This window comes from Myxine glutinosa, chromosome 5 (genome assembly GCF_964187855.1).
Source record: "Myxine glutinosa chromosome 5, kmMyxGlut1.1, whole genome shotgun sequence".
Taxonomy (NCBI): domain Eukaryota; kingdom Metazoa; phylum Chordata; class Myxini; order Myxiniformes; family Myxinidae; genus Myxine; species Myxine glutinosa.
In genome coordinates this window covers 52,217,284-52,230,684 of record NC_136265.1, presented here as the reverse complement: position 1 = coordinate 52,230,684, position 13,401 = coordinate 52,217,284, and the positions used below count along the sequence as shown (strand labels likewise).

Genomic DNA, 13,401 nt, shown 5'->3' with positions numbered 1-13,401 from the left:
CGTTCACGTGTCGCCACACACGGGAAATTGCCGAGATATATATTTTTTAAATCGCGGCATGGTCAGTCATACACCGCCTGAAATAACAGACGGGAAAATGCCGAGATATATTAAAAATTCGTCGCCACATACGGGAAATTGCCGAGATATATATTTTTTTAAATCACGGCATGGTCAGTCATACACCGCCTGAAATAACAGATGGGAAAATGCCGAGATATATTAAAAATTCGTCGCCACATACGGGAAATTGCCGAGATATATATTTTTTTAAATCACGGCATGGTCAGTCATACACCGCCTGAAATAACAGATGGGAAAATGCCGAGATATATTAAAAATTCGTCGCCACATACGGGAAATTGCCGAGATATATATTTTTTTAAATCACGGCATGGTCAGTCATACACCGCCTGAAATAACAGATGGGAAAATGCTGAGATATATTAAAAATTCGTCGCCACATACGGGAAATTGCCGAGATATATATTTTTTTAAATCGCGGCATGGTCAGTCATACACCGCCTGAAATAACAGATGGGAAAATGCCGAGATATATTAAAAATTCGTCGCCACACACGGGAAATTGCCGAGATATATATATTTTTAAATCACGGCATGGTCAGTCATACACCGCCTGAAATAACAGATGGGAAAATGCCGAGATATATTAAAAATTCGTCGCCACACACGGGAAATTGCCGAGATATATTTTCACTTTGCACAAAAATAACATCAAGTAATCGAATCAATAGGAATGTCCTGTGCCTATAACATCGACGTTATAGGCATAGCTGCATCTAGGTATTGTGTAACATCGACGCGGCTTTTGTTTTAATTAAAACTTTTTGTACTTGTTTTTTTTTTAATTACATAATTTTCCTTCTCCCCCTTCCCCACCCCCACCCCTGTTTCCACCTCCCTCTCCCAAATCCCCAACCCCAGTAGCCATAGGTAATACTAATAGGGGATAGACATAAGGAAACTAGGATCTTTATATTTAAATATCCATTAATTGACCATTGACCACTCCAGGCGATGCAGTATGCCAAAACAAAGATGAAAGGAACACTAAGTGTCAGTTTGTGGCGGTTACCTTATGTGCAGGTAACCGCATGTGGCGGTTACCTTATGTGATTACCTTATTTGGGCATAATACACGTGCACGGGCCTGTTGGACTTGTGGTTGTGCGGACGTGACGCACGCGCGGTTGCCGGAGCCACGCCCTCCGAAGAGGGCTTTTGGCTTTATATAAGCGTGCCGACTTCCGTTCGAGTTTAGTGTGCTGGATCTTGCTGTTTGAATAAACCATCTTCGAACCCTACGAATGGCCTCGTTCTGTCGCCTTCCGCGACCCCTAAAAGTTCAAATATTTATTAACCTAGGGGGCCCGTTGGTCCATTGGACCAAATTTTAATTGGGGACTTTTGGATCTTCGGGGACTTTTGGGTTTTTGGGGACTTTTTGGTGTTCGGGGACTTTTGAGTCATCAGGGTCATCTGGGTCTTTTTGGTCCTCGGGGACTATTGGGTCTAGGTTTTTTGGGTACTCGGGGACTTTTGGTTCATCGGAACTTTTTGGTCATCTGGGTATTTTGGTGGCTTTTGGATCTTCGGGAACTTTTGGGTCTTCGGGTACTTTTGGGTCATCAGGGTATTTTGGGTCATCAAGGACTTTTGGGTCCTCATGGACTTTTGGGTGATCTGGGTGTTTTGGGTCCTCAAGGGTCTTTTATGTCATTCTGGTCTTTTGGGTCATCAATAACTTTTGGGTCCTTGGGGACTTTTGAGTCAAAGTGATTGACAGTCATAGCCACGCCTAACCAGGTCCTAATCTTTTACATAGAAATGTAGTTTTACGTACTTTTCGTGGAATCCTTTCAAGCTACGAGAATTATTATACCAAAGGATGTTGCAGGAAGTAAAACTCTGTCGGATGGTAGCAGAATCATTGCCATTGGTCGAGGCAGCTTGGAAATATGCAGTCTGAAGAAGATTATTATTATTATTATGAACAAGATGATGAATTCCTGGGTTTGACCGATCCCGTTTTTTCGCTTTATTTTGCTTTTGCCTTGGTCTGGAGAACTGAAAAGTGATCCCTGCCGAGACAATGAGCTGAACAGACCAGGTAGGCTCTCATATGTAGCCTAAGCGAGTATATCCAACTTTAGTTTTGTATGTAGCAGATGGGAGCGACATTTTTTTTTTGTGCCACCCCTACATGGAGTAGGCCTACTGGGGTACTCTGATAATACAAACAATTATTTTGCACAAATGTATTTGTTGTAATATATGTGATATTACATTTTATAAACGATTTAAGTTGAAGATTTAAGTTGAAAAAAAAAATGTATTTTTTCAAAAAATAAAAAAATACATATTTAAATTTTTTCCAAAAAACGAAACACCCTTAGGACAAACACACGGGAGAGATAGGTGCGTACCAGAAGTTTGGTACGATTTCACCAAAGTTTGAGGAAAGTTCGTTTTTGGTCCAATCACTATGGTGAAGTCATTTTAAAATTCTCAGATCAGGATTCAGATCTTCACCAAAATCGAATCGTCCTTGTCAGACACCCAACCGGTCCACCACGTTTCGGCCAAATCTGTCCACAACATTTTGAGATATCATGCTATGTATCGGTTTTAGCCCTATCTCCCAATGGTGACGTCACTTTAAAAATTCTCTGATCCGGATCCGGCTTCGAATCTTCACAAAAATGGAATCGATTTTTCCTTGTTACATGCTGTACCTCTCCACCAAGATTCGTCTGAAACTGAATCCGTCCCCAACCTTTTGAGATATCCTGTTCACAGGCAAATACACAAAACAAACAGACAGTGGTGAAAACACAGCCTCCATCTACCTTTGGTGGTGGAGGTAATAACACCTTTTACTTGCAAAAAATATGCCAAATGTGACAGTTTTTTTTTCAAGGTGGCCAAAGACTTTGGCACAGTACTATGTATATATATATATATTTGTATATCATTTTACGGAGACTCGATATACAGAATTCTGCTGTAACAAAACATGAATTAGGGAAACGATTCATTTTGCGGTACGTTAAATTCACTTTACAGAATTTTGAATCTGTAAATTATACCATTTTTTGGGGAGCGGGAAGGGGCAGGGTGAGGAAGTCGAACGATGCACAGTTTTTTTTGGTTGCATTACACACCTCCGGGGGGGGGGGGGGGGGGGTGTGTTCAGTTACCAAGCAGCTTGCTCGCGCTTGCCAATCCAGCGGTTCCTTCCTTATCAACAGTTTTGAATGGAGTGCTTGCTTGAGTGCTTAAGCCACTTGGCGAGCGCTCTACAAGAAACTTGGTAACTGAACACACCCCAGGTTTTCTGTGTGTGTGTGTGTGTGCTGGAAGTGGATGCGGATTATGAAGATATAATTAATTTTTTATTGGAATGATATTTATGGAGTTTTTGCTTAATTGTTTTGTCTTTTTCATTTTTTCCCCTTTAGGAGTTTATTCGAGAGGGTTGTCTGTTTAAACTCTCCAGCAAAGGCATGCAGCAACGGATGTTCTTTTTGGTAAGAGGTGGAGGGTATAGGGGTGGGTGGTGGTATGCAGGGAAAGGGTTGGATTTGGGGGTGAGAGTGAACGAGGTATCAGCCACAGAAACAGGGGAGCAGGGGGAAGGGTGGGAGCAGAGGGGTGCCTTTGGGGTGGGGGTATGTTCTTCTCAAAGTATACACAAAGAATTAAGTTAAGCACCCCCCCGTTTTTTTACAACCTCGCACATTACAAGTTTGTTGTCGTCAAAACAGTGTAATATACCCATGATATTGCTATATTTTCTGGAGAAGTGATATTATGGTCACATAAAAACATAACAATCATGCCGTTTTCAATATTTTATTCTGAATAATTTAAGGTGAAAATTTTTGGGAATTTTAGGCATATTTTCACCTCAATTTAAGTATGGAGCTATAGGTCCATCACGGACAGTGTGGATGACGTTTATGTTTTCTAACGTACAGTCATTGTTCTGAGAAGACCTCTAGCGATCTTTGCGTCAATAACGTGTGTAGGACCCACGTGATCGTATCACTGACTCAACCCTACGTCTCATAGACCCTGTAAGCCGTCGTATGCGTTGCTGTGGCAGGTTGTTCCATTCCCGATGTAATGCACGTTCCAATTCATCCAGATTGGCTATTGGAGGGACCATCTTCGCAATTTGTCGTCCCAACATGTCCCAAACGTGCTCGAGGGGGTTCAGGTCAGGACTGTACGCAGGCCAGGGGATGGTTGTCACAGCACCTTGCTCCATCCGATCACGTGGGTCCTACACACGTTATTGACGCAAAGATCGCTAGAGGTCTTCTCAGAACAATGACTGTACGTTAGAAAACATAAACGTCATCCACACTGTCCGTGATGGACCTATAGCTCCATACTTAAATTGAGGTGAAAATATGCCTAAAATTCCCAAAAATTTTCACCTTAAATTATTCAGAATAAAATATTGAAAACGGCATGATTGTTATGTTTTTATGTGACCATAATATCACTTCTCCAGAAAATATAGCAATATCATGGGTATATTACACTGTTTTGACGACAACAAACTTGTAATGTGCGAGGTTGTAAAAAAACGGGGGGGTGCTTAACTTAATTCTTTGTGTATACATTAAAAAAAATTGCCAAATTACATTCCACATGATGCTCGTTGCCACTCATTCCGACCACTTCCTTTACTCCTGTGCGCAGTTTTCCGACGTGTTGCTTTACTCGAAGGACAAGCTCACATCCAGCAATCGATTCCGAGTGTGCCGGCGTCTCCGCCTGGCTGATATGAAGGTGAGTGGCCTGCGTGCTGAAGGAGTGCTTGCTACGCGATTCAACATCCTGAAAGTTTGTGTTTGCGGTTGGCAGTTTGCGCACCATCTTGTGGTCGTGCACATTTGTGAGAAGTGCGAGAAAATGTTTGTTGCTTCCCTTCTGGGATTAGTTCTACTTATCAAATTGCACAGCTAACTTAAACTTTTGTCAAAAAAACAAAAAAAGAAACAAAGGCTCAAAGACCAACGTTTCGGACAAGAGAGGCCCTCATCGGGGATGAAAACGGGGCCACGTGCTCTCGGATCTTCCTCTTTTTTGACAAAACCTTGAGCTGCTTGTGCTATTGCGTGTCACAACTTTGCTTCCTATGGACCTTCCCATGGATAGCAAACTGTTTTTGATGGATTTAGTGTTGTTGGTTTTTGAAGGGAGGTTGTGAAGTTTCCGCACTTGCTTTGTAGATTAAAGGAAGCGATCTGGAAAGTTCTATTCCTCACTGCGTTACGTTGGAGACTTCAGACGTAGCTCTGGTCGTGGCCTCGACGTGAGTCCCACCACAATCGCTCAAGGCTCAAGTTTTCTACACTGTTGTTTTTACTACCGTTGCTTATTACAGGGATTCGGTCATGTGGTCAATCTCCATCACGTGCAAAACCTCACGCCTGATAAAATGCGGACATGTTGAGTTGCCAAATCATTTATTCCCTGGAAGAAGCAGCAGTTGCCCCTTTGGTTTCAGTGCACGGTTAAGTTGGGGATTCTCACATCGTTTGACCCCGTCCCCCCTCTCTCAGGTCCCGTGCTGAGTTGGACAAATGGTTGAAGGACCTGGATGTGGCCATCAGGAAAGCATCGATCAGTTCGGCAACCTCCGCCGATGACGACGTGATCTGCAAGAATGGACGTGAGCATTCTCTCTTCATTTTTGCAATCTTCCTGACGTTATTGATCGATAAAGCCCAAATCCCTGAGCAGATCGTATATTTACAAGTAGGGGCTCATCTATTTATTACATACACATTAAGGGCGAGCGGAGCGTTGGACGAATGCGTAAATTGTGTTTCTGCCATATTTACCCCGCACACACGAGCGAAAAGCGGGATTAACAATAGGGTCACTTCTGTCCGTCCGTCCATCGACAAACGTCGGTTTATTATCGTGGAACGACTTGATTTCAATCGAATGTTATATTTTGAACACAAATTTGAAAACGAACCTGTAGTTCATCTCAAACTTTGTCTCTGAATTTGTCCCGATCACGTGTGCTCACAGAGGAGTGAAATCATTTCTTTACTTTGTCTCGGAGTCGAACAAAATTGAAAACGATTCAAAAAGGAAGCTTACTGTTTTTAAGGACGTCATAAAGGACACAAACAACAGGCATGAATAATAACGTCGTCGTAACCAGTTTTCGATAGGGTGGTGTAAAAGACGCTGCATCAACGGCGGTAAACTTCCAGGATTAATTATTTCTACGACCTTTACAATATTTATTTTATTTCAATTTATTTATATACTTCAACACTGTAGAACACACTTTACCTTTTTACCACTTTCAAAACCCTTACGTTTTGCAGCACCTTGACATGTTAAATAAGGTGGTGTATAAGACTGAATCAATGGCGCTAAACTTCCGGAATTTTTTTGATACGACCTTTAAAATCATTATCTCATATCAATTGAATTGTAAACTTGAAAACTGATTGGGATACGGTGTTCTATGAAGTCTAGTTACCTCCACCACCTTAGGTGGATGAAGGTTATGTTTTCACCCCCTGTCTGTTTGTTTGTTTGTCTGTGAATAGGATGTCTCAAAAGGTTGTGGATGGATTCAGACGAAATTTGGCAGAGAGGTAACGTATGTGACAAGGACGAAATTATTCGATTTTGGTGAAGATCCAGATCCAGATACTATAATTGTTTAATTTTTAATGTGATTTTCACCATTGATCGATTGGGTGGAAAGTGATATATAACGTGATATTAAAAAAGTTATGGACAAGTTAAGATTAAACTTTGGGGATGAGTTGGTTAGGTGACAAGAACAAGCCGATTAGATTTTGGTTCAGGTCCGAATCCAGATCCGTCCCATCAGTGGGATACAAAACATAAACTGTTCAACCTGGCGGAGGTATGCGCTTTATTGAGTGTTGTTCTAGTTGTGAATGTAATAAATAGATCGCCTTCATGCAATAAATCAGTTTCTGGAGCAAATAATGCTGAAGTGAAAATCTTGATGGAAGAGCTCAATTTGGAGAGTCAAAAGATCGAAATGCAAATTCATATGAATTATAACGACACTTCTTCGACGTCACGATGTCATTACGACCGATATGCCTCAGCCCACATTATTACATCATTATAATACTTGTACCAACTTTGATTTAAATCCCTTCAGCTGTTCTCAAGTTAGCACATTTTTATCTGACATGACCTCTGACCTTTGGCCTTTGACCTCGGGACCCCCAAAATCTAATCGGTTCATCTTTTCCTCATTTATACATACCTGCACCAAGTTTGATTAAGACCACTTCAGCTGTTCTCAAGTTATCACATTTTTATCTGACATGACCTCTGACCTTTGGCCTTTGCCCTCGGGACCCCCAAAATCTAATCGGTTCATCTTTTCCTCATTTATACATACCTGCACCAAGTTTGATTAAGACCACTTCAGCTGTTCTCAAGTTATCACATTTGTATCTGACATGACCTCTGACCTTTGGCCTTTGACCTCGGGACCCCAAAATCTAATCGGTTCATCTTTTCCTCATTTATACATACCTGCACCAAGTTTGACCAAGACCACTTCAGCCGTTCTCAAGTTATCACGGTAATGAAAACCTATCACGGACGGACGGACGGACAACCTGACAACATAATGCCTATGGCGACTTTGTTGGCGGAGGCATAAAAAGATTGAAATTGGTCATTCGTGTATAATCAAAGAAACCAGCAATTTCATTTACTTCGATCAACTCGTACAAATCTGTAACTTTCACTCGATTTCCGACTCAGGATCTTCCTCGGATGATGAGAACGAGACGACGAGGGCAGGATCTCGGGATGACAAGGAGAGAAACATGGAGTTTGAAGAAGAGGAATCTGGAGGTCGGCCCGAGTCTTCCAGAACATGGTGTCTTGAGGGTTCTGGTGATTTTCGTCCCAGTTCCACAGCCTATGTGTGCTGGCATCGTGGTACCAGCGTGGCGGCTTTAGACCTGGGCCGCACAGTCGAGGTAAGCAATCCCTAGATCTGGGCCGCAGAGCTGCAATTTTGCATAAGATTCTGTTCTGCAAATAACCTCCATCATGTGACTTTTCGGTTTTTAATTTCCATGTCCTTTTGCAAAGCCCTGGACCCTCTTTTACTTCTGCTTTATAAGCAGAGTGAAGCCGTAGGGAGAGCGTGTGTGAGTGTGAGCGCGTGTTATTATAATTGCACCTTTGTGGGATAGGTACGGGTGTTATCGACTTGCCGAGAGTCGGGTTTACCACCACCACGTTTGCAATTCAGGGATAAAATGGCAATTCACCCCAGATCCACTTTTTTTGAAATTCCAACTTCTTTCCTGGAAGTCCTTGCAATGTTCATATGTTTTATACCTCTCCCACCTCCCCCCAAGCCCTCTCCCTCCCACATTTCTCCCGATGTCCCTGCTCTCAAATGTTGTGTTTGTGTCCTTCCCCCTCTCTCCCCATCTTGTCTACCGCTCCCCTTATTTTTTGTGTTTTATGTGTCGGTTTGACTTTTTGTGTGATTAATGTTAGCTCTTTCACGAGCCTCGATCTTGTATACAAAAAAAAAGATAGACCGATTGGAGCCGCCGCAGCAAAGCTCGGCTGGAGACACCTTTGTGCTCAATCACTGTAAAAGGCCAATGATAATTCACCAATGGGATAAGGCTGTCTGTCCTGTGTGTGTATTGGATCTTCTTCTTCCACATGCCCATTAACTTCATTCCTCCATCAACTTCCTGGAGGCCTTCGGTGTGAGCAGCATCAAAGTGTGATAGTGTGTGTGTGCTTGAATGGTGAAGGAACTTCAATTCGGTCACACCTTTGCTCTTTTTGAGTTTCCAACCTATCTTTTCTTGGTCGTTTTTGTGCCTGGGAATTGTCCTATAGCGAGCCACCCGCGACTTGCATCGCTGTAATGCTCTCACACACGTTACTTGGCACCGGCAGTGCAGCCTGGCTTACTCTGACTATCTCGTATCACTCAAGGTATGGATGTGGCAACCACAAAGACAATGATGTCTGCCTCCCTGGCGTCGTCCAGAATGGCTTGGTTGTGCTTGTCTGAGCATCGATTGGTTCGTTTGCATGTCTGTGTCCATCTCTCACCAATGGTAACATCTCACATTTGATGTCCAGTTTGCATGTTTGTCTCCTGGACATGTTCGTCTGTCTCGCATTTTGCTTGGCTTTTGTTTTTTGGGGAGTGTGGGGTGGCGTCTTTTGCATGTCCCTTGTGATCGATTTCCATGTCAAACATTAAAGATCCGTGCCCTGGGTATACAATCAACCTGCTGCTTTGCAGACATTGATCAGTGTCTGCCGTCCGTCTGCTTTGACGTTGAGCTTCTGTCAGCATCTGCTGCCGGACATTGAGATCCCACAGTGGCAAAGCTAATGTGTGCCGGCGTCATGGCCGCCTTCATACCATTGCTACATCGACAGTCAAGCAAAGCAGCTTCCTCCACACGGTGCTCTGCTGACCTGAACCGTTATTGGAGACTTGATGCTACCTGCATATATCTCCTACGCAAGGCCTCGGTCCCCCTCTTCAAATAATCACGCCCTCGATCCTCATTCCCTGGGCGTTTCAAAATTCAATAACTCTAATAACACTATTATAACCTTCCTTGATTGTGTGTGCAGAGCAATGGACTACCTGTTCATACTTGGTTTGACACTCACGCCAAACCCATTGTCATTACTGACTAGGCCCCGATTTTGGGAGTATTTGGTGTGCTGCATGTCAACATGGGACGACACGCATGAACCCTCTCCCCCATGGTACTCAACATGCAAACCTCGTATTGTTTTTCCCACTACCTTCAGAATCTCCTCTCTGGGTACCTGCTGAGGAAGTTCAAGAATAGCAGTGGCTGGCAGAAGCTCTGGGTTGTCTTCACAAACCTCTGCCTTTTCTTCTACAAAACATACCAGGTGAGCGGATGTTGGCGAAGAAGAGGATGGAGCGAATCCACACGAATAGGAACAATTGGACACGTGAATTTCTCGACGACAGACACCGAGATCGCCATGTGGTCTTGACCACCTAGTCACAGGAGCACAAATGCCACAGGAATTCAGGGATAAAATGCTTCCCAGAATGCATTTGATGGAAAGGAGTCTGTTTACCGGACAAATTCCTCGTTTCTCCTCGTCTATTACAGCCATTGATGTTCAAATCGCATGGGTTTGTCAAGTTGGTTTTGGCCTGTCGTCATAAACCAGGTTCTGAATGAACACTTTGGTGGTGTAAATGTCAATGAAGAGAGTGACGTACGAGGCGCTGAAATAAAGAAAGACAAGCGTTACGCCTAGGTCCCCCGTCGGGGAAGTGATGCGAGTTGACAAAGTGGAAGATGCAGAAAACATGCTATGATATATTTCGCTCACAAGGTTCAGACATACATGGAGGTGGCCATCTTGGATTTTGATGTGGTGACCCAATTTTCAATAGTGTTCTTCCTTATGCATATACACCCACACACCAGATTAGAAGTTGGTACTTCGCTTATTTTTCAAGATATTCCGCTCACAAAGTTCAGACATACATGGCATCAGACATACATGGCGGTGGCCATCTTGGATTTTGACGTGGGTTGCACCCACACACCAAATTAGAATGCGGTCCTTCGCTTACGCATGCACGTACGCCCGGACGGACGCACGCACGCATGCACGTACGCCCGGACGGACGCACGCATGCACGCAGGGACGGACACACTGACGGAGGGGAAAACCATAGTCCCCCTTTCGCTCCGCGGTGCGACGGGGGACAATAAATTCGGTAGAAAGGGACAATCCCAATGACGTCCGATTTCCCAACTTCGAACCCGACAGTTGTTGGAAGAGCTCATGCAATACTTTGTCTCTGAAGTCGATTACACCTTTGTCGTGCTTGTATCTGTTGCTCCTTCAACTCTTGATCTAATTTCAGACATCTCTCTCCGTTTAGGACGATTTTCCATTGGCAAGTTTACCGCTGTTGGGATACACGATAACGACTCCAACTGTGTCTGACAGGATCAACAAGGACTTTGTGTTCAAACTACAGTTCAAGTCCCACGTTTACTTCTTCAGAGCCGAGGGACGATACACCTTCAATCGGTGAGTTTACTGACCGATTTGTATCTACAAGTGGTTGTGGTTTTTTTTTTTGGCCTTTAAAAAAGAATTGCTTTGTACTACAGCTTTGGTTCAGTATGAAGAGGTTGTATGGAATGGGGTTTAATTGAAACAATGAGAAAAGGACATAAAATGTCATAGGCCCCATGCTTTTAGTAATTTTGCTCCACCGAGTTGAAGTCCGGCAGTCGGCCATCTTTGGTAGGATTACAAAACAAAATCTTCTGCATATGTATACTCTCATGTATTGTCTTTGTGCCAAATTTGAACATTATCGGTAAATGCATGTCCGAGAAATGGTTGGACACATTTACATAACAAAATGGCCGGAAGTCGGCCATCTTGGATCTGATCTCAAAAAAAAAAAGGCATGTAACCCATCATTCATTATCTGTGCCAAGTTTGAATAGGATTGGTAAATGCATATCCGAGAAATGGTTGAGGAAGTGTTCACTGTTCAATACCAGGTTGTTGTTTTTTTATACAACCAAAATGGCCGCCAGTCGGCCATCTTTGATCGCATGGAGAAACAAAATGATGTGCGTATGTTCACCATCATGTGTTGTCTTTGTGCCAAGTATGACCAAAATCAGTCCATACATCTGAGATATGGTTGCAGATGGACGAACGGACGGGCAAGACTCAATCCATAAGGCCCCGTTTCGGACTAAGTCCAACGGGGGATAATAATTATTTGGCACGTGGATTAATATTGTAATGAGTGTCGTTTCAAAAATACCTTTCAGCTCACATTTTTGACAATTACTCGTCGTCTCATTACAGATGGATGGAGGTCATAAAGTCTGTGACGTGTCCTCCCAGTCGGACCAGCTTGTTGGGTCACAAGCACTCGTAACATGCTTCTGAGGTCACTATTTTAATGGGCAAGTAAAGGTTTACACTTTTATAACGCCAACCTGCCACAGATGTTTTGAAAGAAAAATGCAAGGTGGTTGTGCGAGTTCCCAGAACTACCACATCTTCCATCGAACACCACAAAATCCATCAGAAATGCTCTGTTAACACAGTTAGGGTTTCGGGATGAAGTTATAAAACTTCTCCATTAAAGGGACTGACAACTGGAAAGGGATCAACTTGAAACGTACGAAAAGTGTCTGTTTATCTCAAGCATGAAAAGGCCAATCACCTGATGCAACCTCTCCACCATGATAAATCCATGGGAGCGGCACGGTACCAGGAGCAGCGGAGTTGGACTAAAACCAAAGCATTTGAAATTCGGAGGATGGACGCCATGGTAACAAGGACAATCATTTGTGGGTTTCTTCAAGACCGAATACAGTGAAGGACAGTGATACTGGTTTTCTGACCATCAACTGGAAGTCCGAATGTTGGATCCACACCTGTACAATGAGTAGGTAATCTGTAAGAAATTACTAATAGTCAAGTAAAGCATGAAAGGTACTTAATTATTAATTAATTAAAAGAAGTGGTCAAGAATTTGAACGTAATGGAAGGAGTTAATTGATCTTCCACCTTTTTCTATGGATGGATTAGGAAGCTGCTTAGAGTTGTGTCCAGGTGTCGGGTAGGGATCTCACCTCCAGAAAGCTTTCTTGCAGGTGAAGCCCATGATATAAAATAATACTGGAGTTATACCTGAACAGGCACAATGACTTTTTCATCATGCTTCAGGTATTATAGAAACCCTGATGCACATCTTAATCTTTCGGAACTGTCGTTTATCCCTCACACTGCACATCAACCCTACCGGGAAACACACGTACATGTTGTGCCAGACGTTAGAAAGGCAAGCGGTAGCGGAAAGGTCCGGGATGCATGTTGTGAAACGCTACGAGATGTCAAGATAGAAAATAAAATGTTTACATTGGAAACAAGACAGCCCTTTACATGTAAAACCCATTAGTTAGATCTTGTATTGAATAAATTTTTCAAAACTTTTACAAGTGTCATTAAGAAACTGCCTCAGTTATATGTGCATGTGGAGGAAGGAAGAGGGGGGAGGTGGTGGGGAAGGAGGGACATGGTGGGGGAGGAGGAGAGAGGATATGGGAGGAGGAGATGGGGGAGGAAGGAGACGGAGTAGGGAGTAGTAGTGGGAGGAAGGACACGATTTGGTGGTGAATGTCGTCGTCGTCGTCGTCTCCTCCTCCTCCGTCCCCTCCTCCTCCTCCTCCTCCTCCTCAACTGCAAATGATTCTGCAACTAGGATTAAGCGTCATGTTGACATTTGACGATTCATGGAATTTTCAGCTT

At 43.3% G+C, this 13,401-nt stretch overlaps 1 protein-coding gene across 5 annotated transcripts in view; it reads left to right on the top strand.

The window, feature by feature from the left end:
* LOC137427524 (FERM, ARHGEF and pleckstrin domain-containing protein 1-like) overlaps positions 1-13,085 on the top strand; it is a 99,170-nt gene extending 86,085 nt beyond the window's left edge. For all 5 annotated transcript variants that reach the window (XM_078778054.1, XM_078778050.1, XM_078778052.1 and 2 more), the window contains 8 exons: positions 3,483-3,551; positions 4,735-4,824; positions 5,268-5,350; positions 5,601-5,710; positions 7,822-8,042; positions 9,871-9,978; positions 10,997-11,148; positions 11,950-13,085. In XM_078778054.1, the coding sequence (XP_078634180.1) occupies positions 3,483-3,551; positions 4,735-4,824; positions 5,268-5,350; positions 5,601-5,710; positions 7,822-8,042; positions 9,871-9,978; positions 10,997-11,148; positions 11,950-12,022 (906 nt within the window). In that variant the 3' untranslated portion in view covers positions 12,023-13,085. The remainder of the gene's footprint in view (positions 1-3,482; positions 3,552-4,734; positions 4,825-5,267; positions 5,351-5,600; positions 5,711-7,821; positions 8,043-9,870; positions 9,979-10,996; positions 11,149-11,949) is intronic.
* Positions 13,086-13,401: the final 316 nt, after the last annotated feature.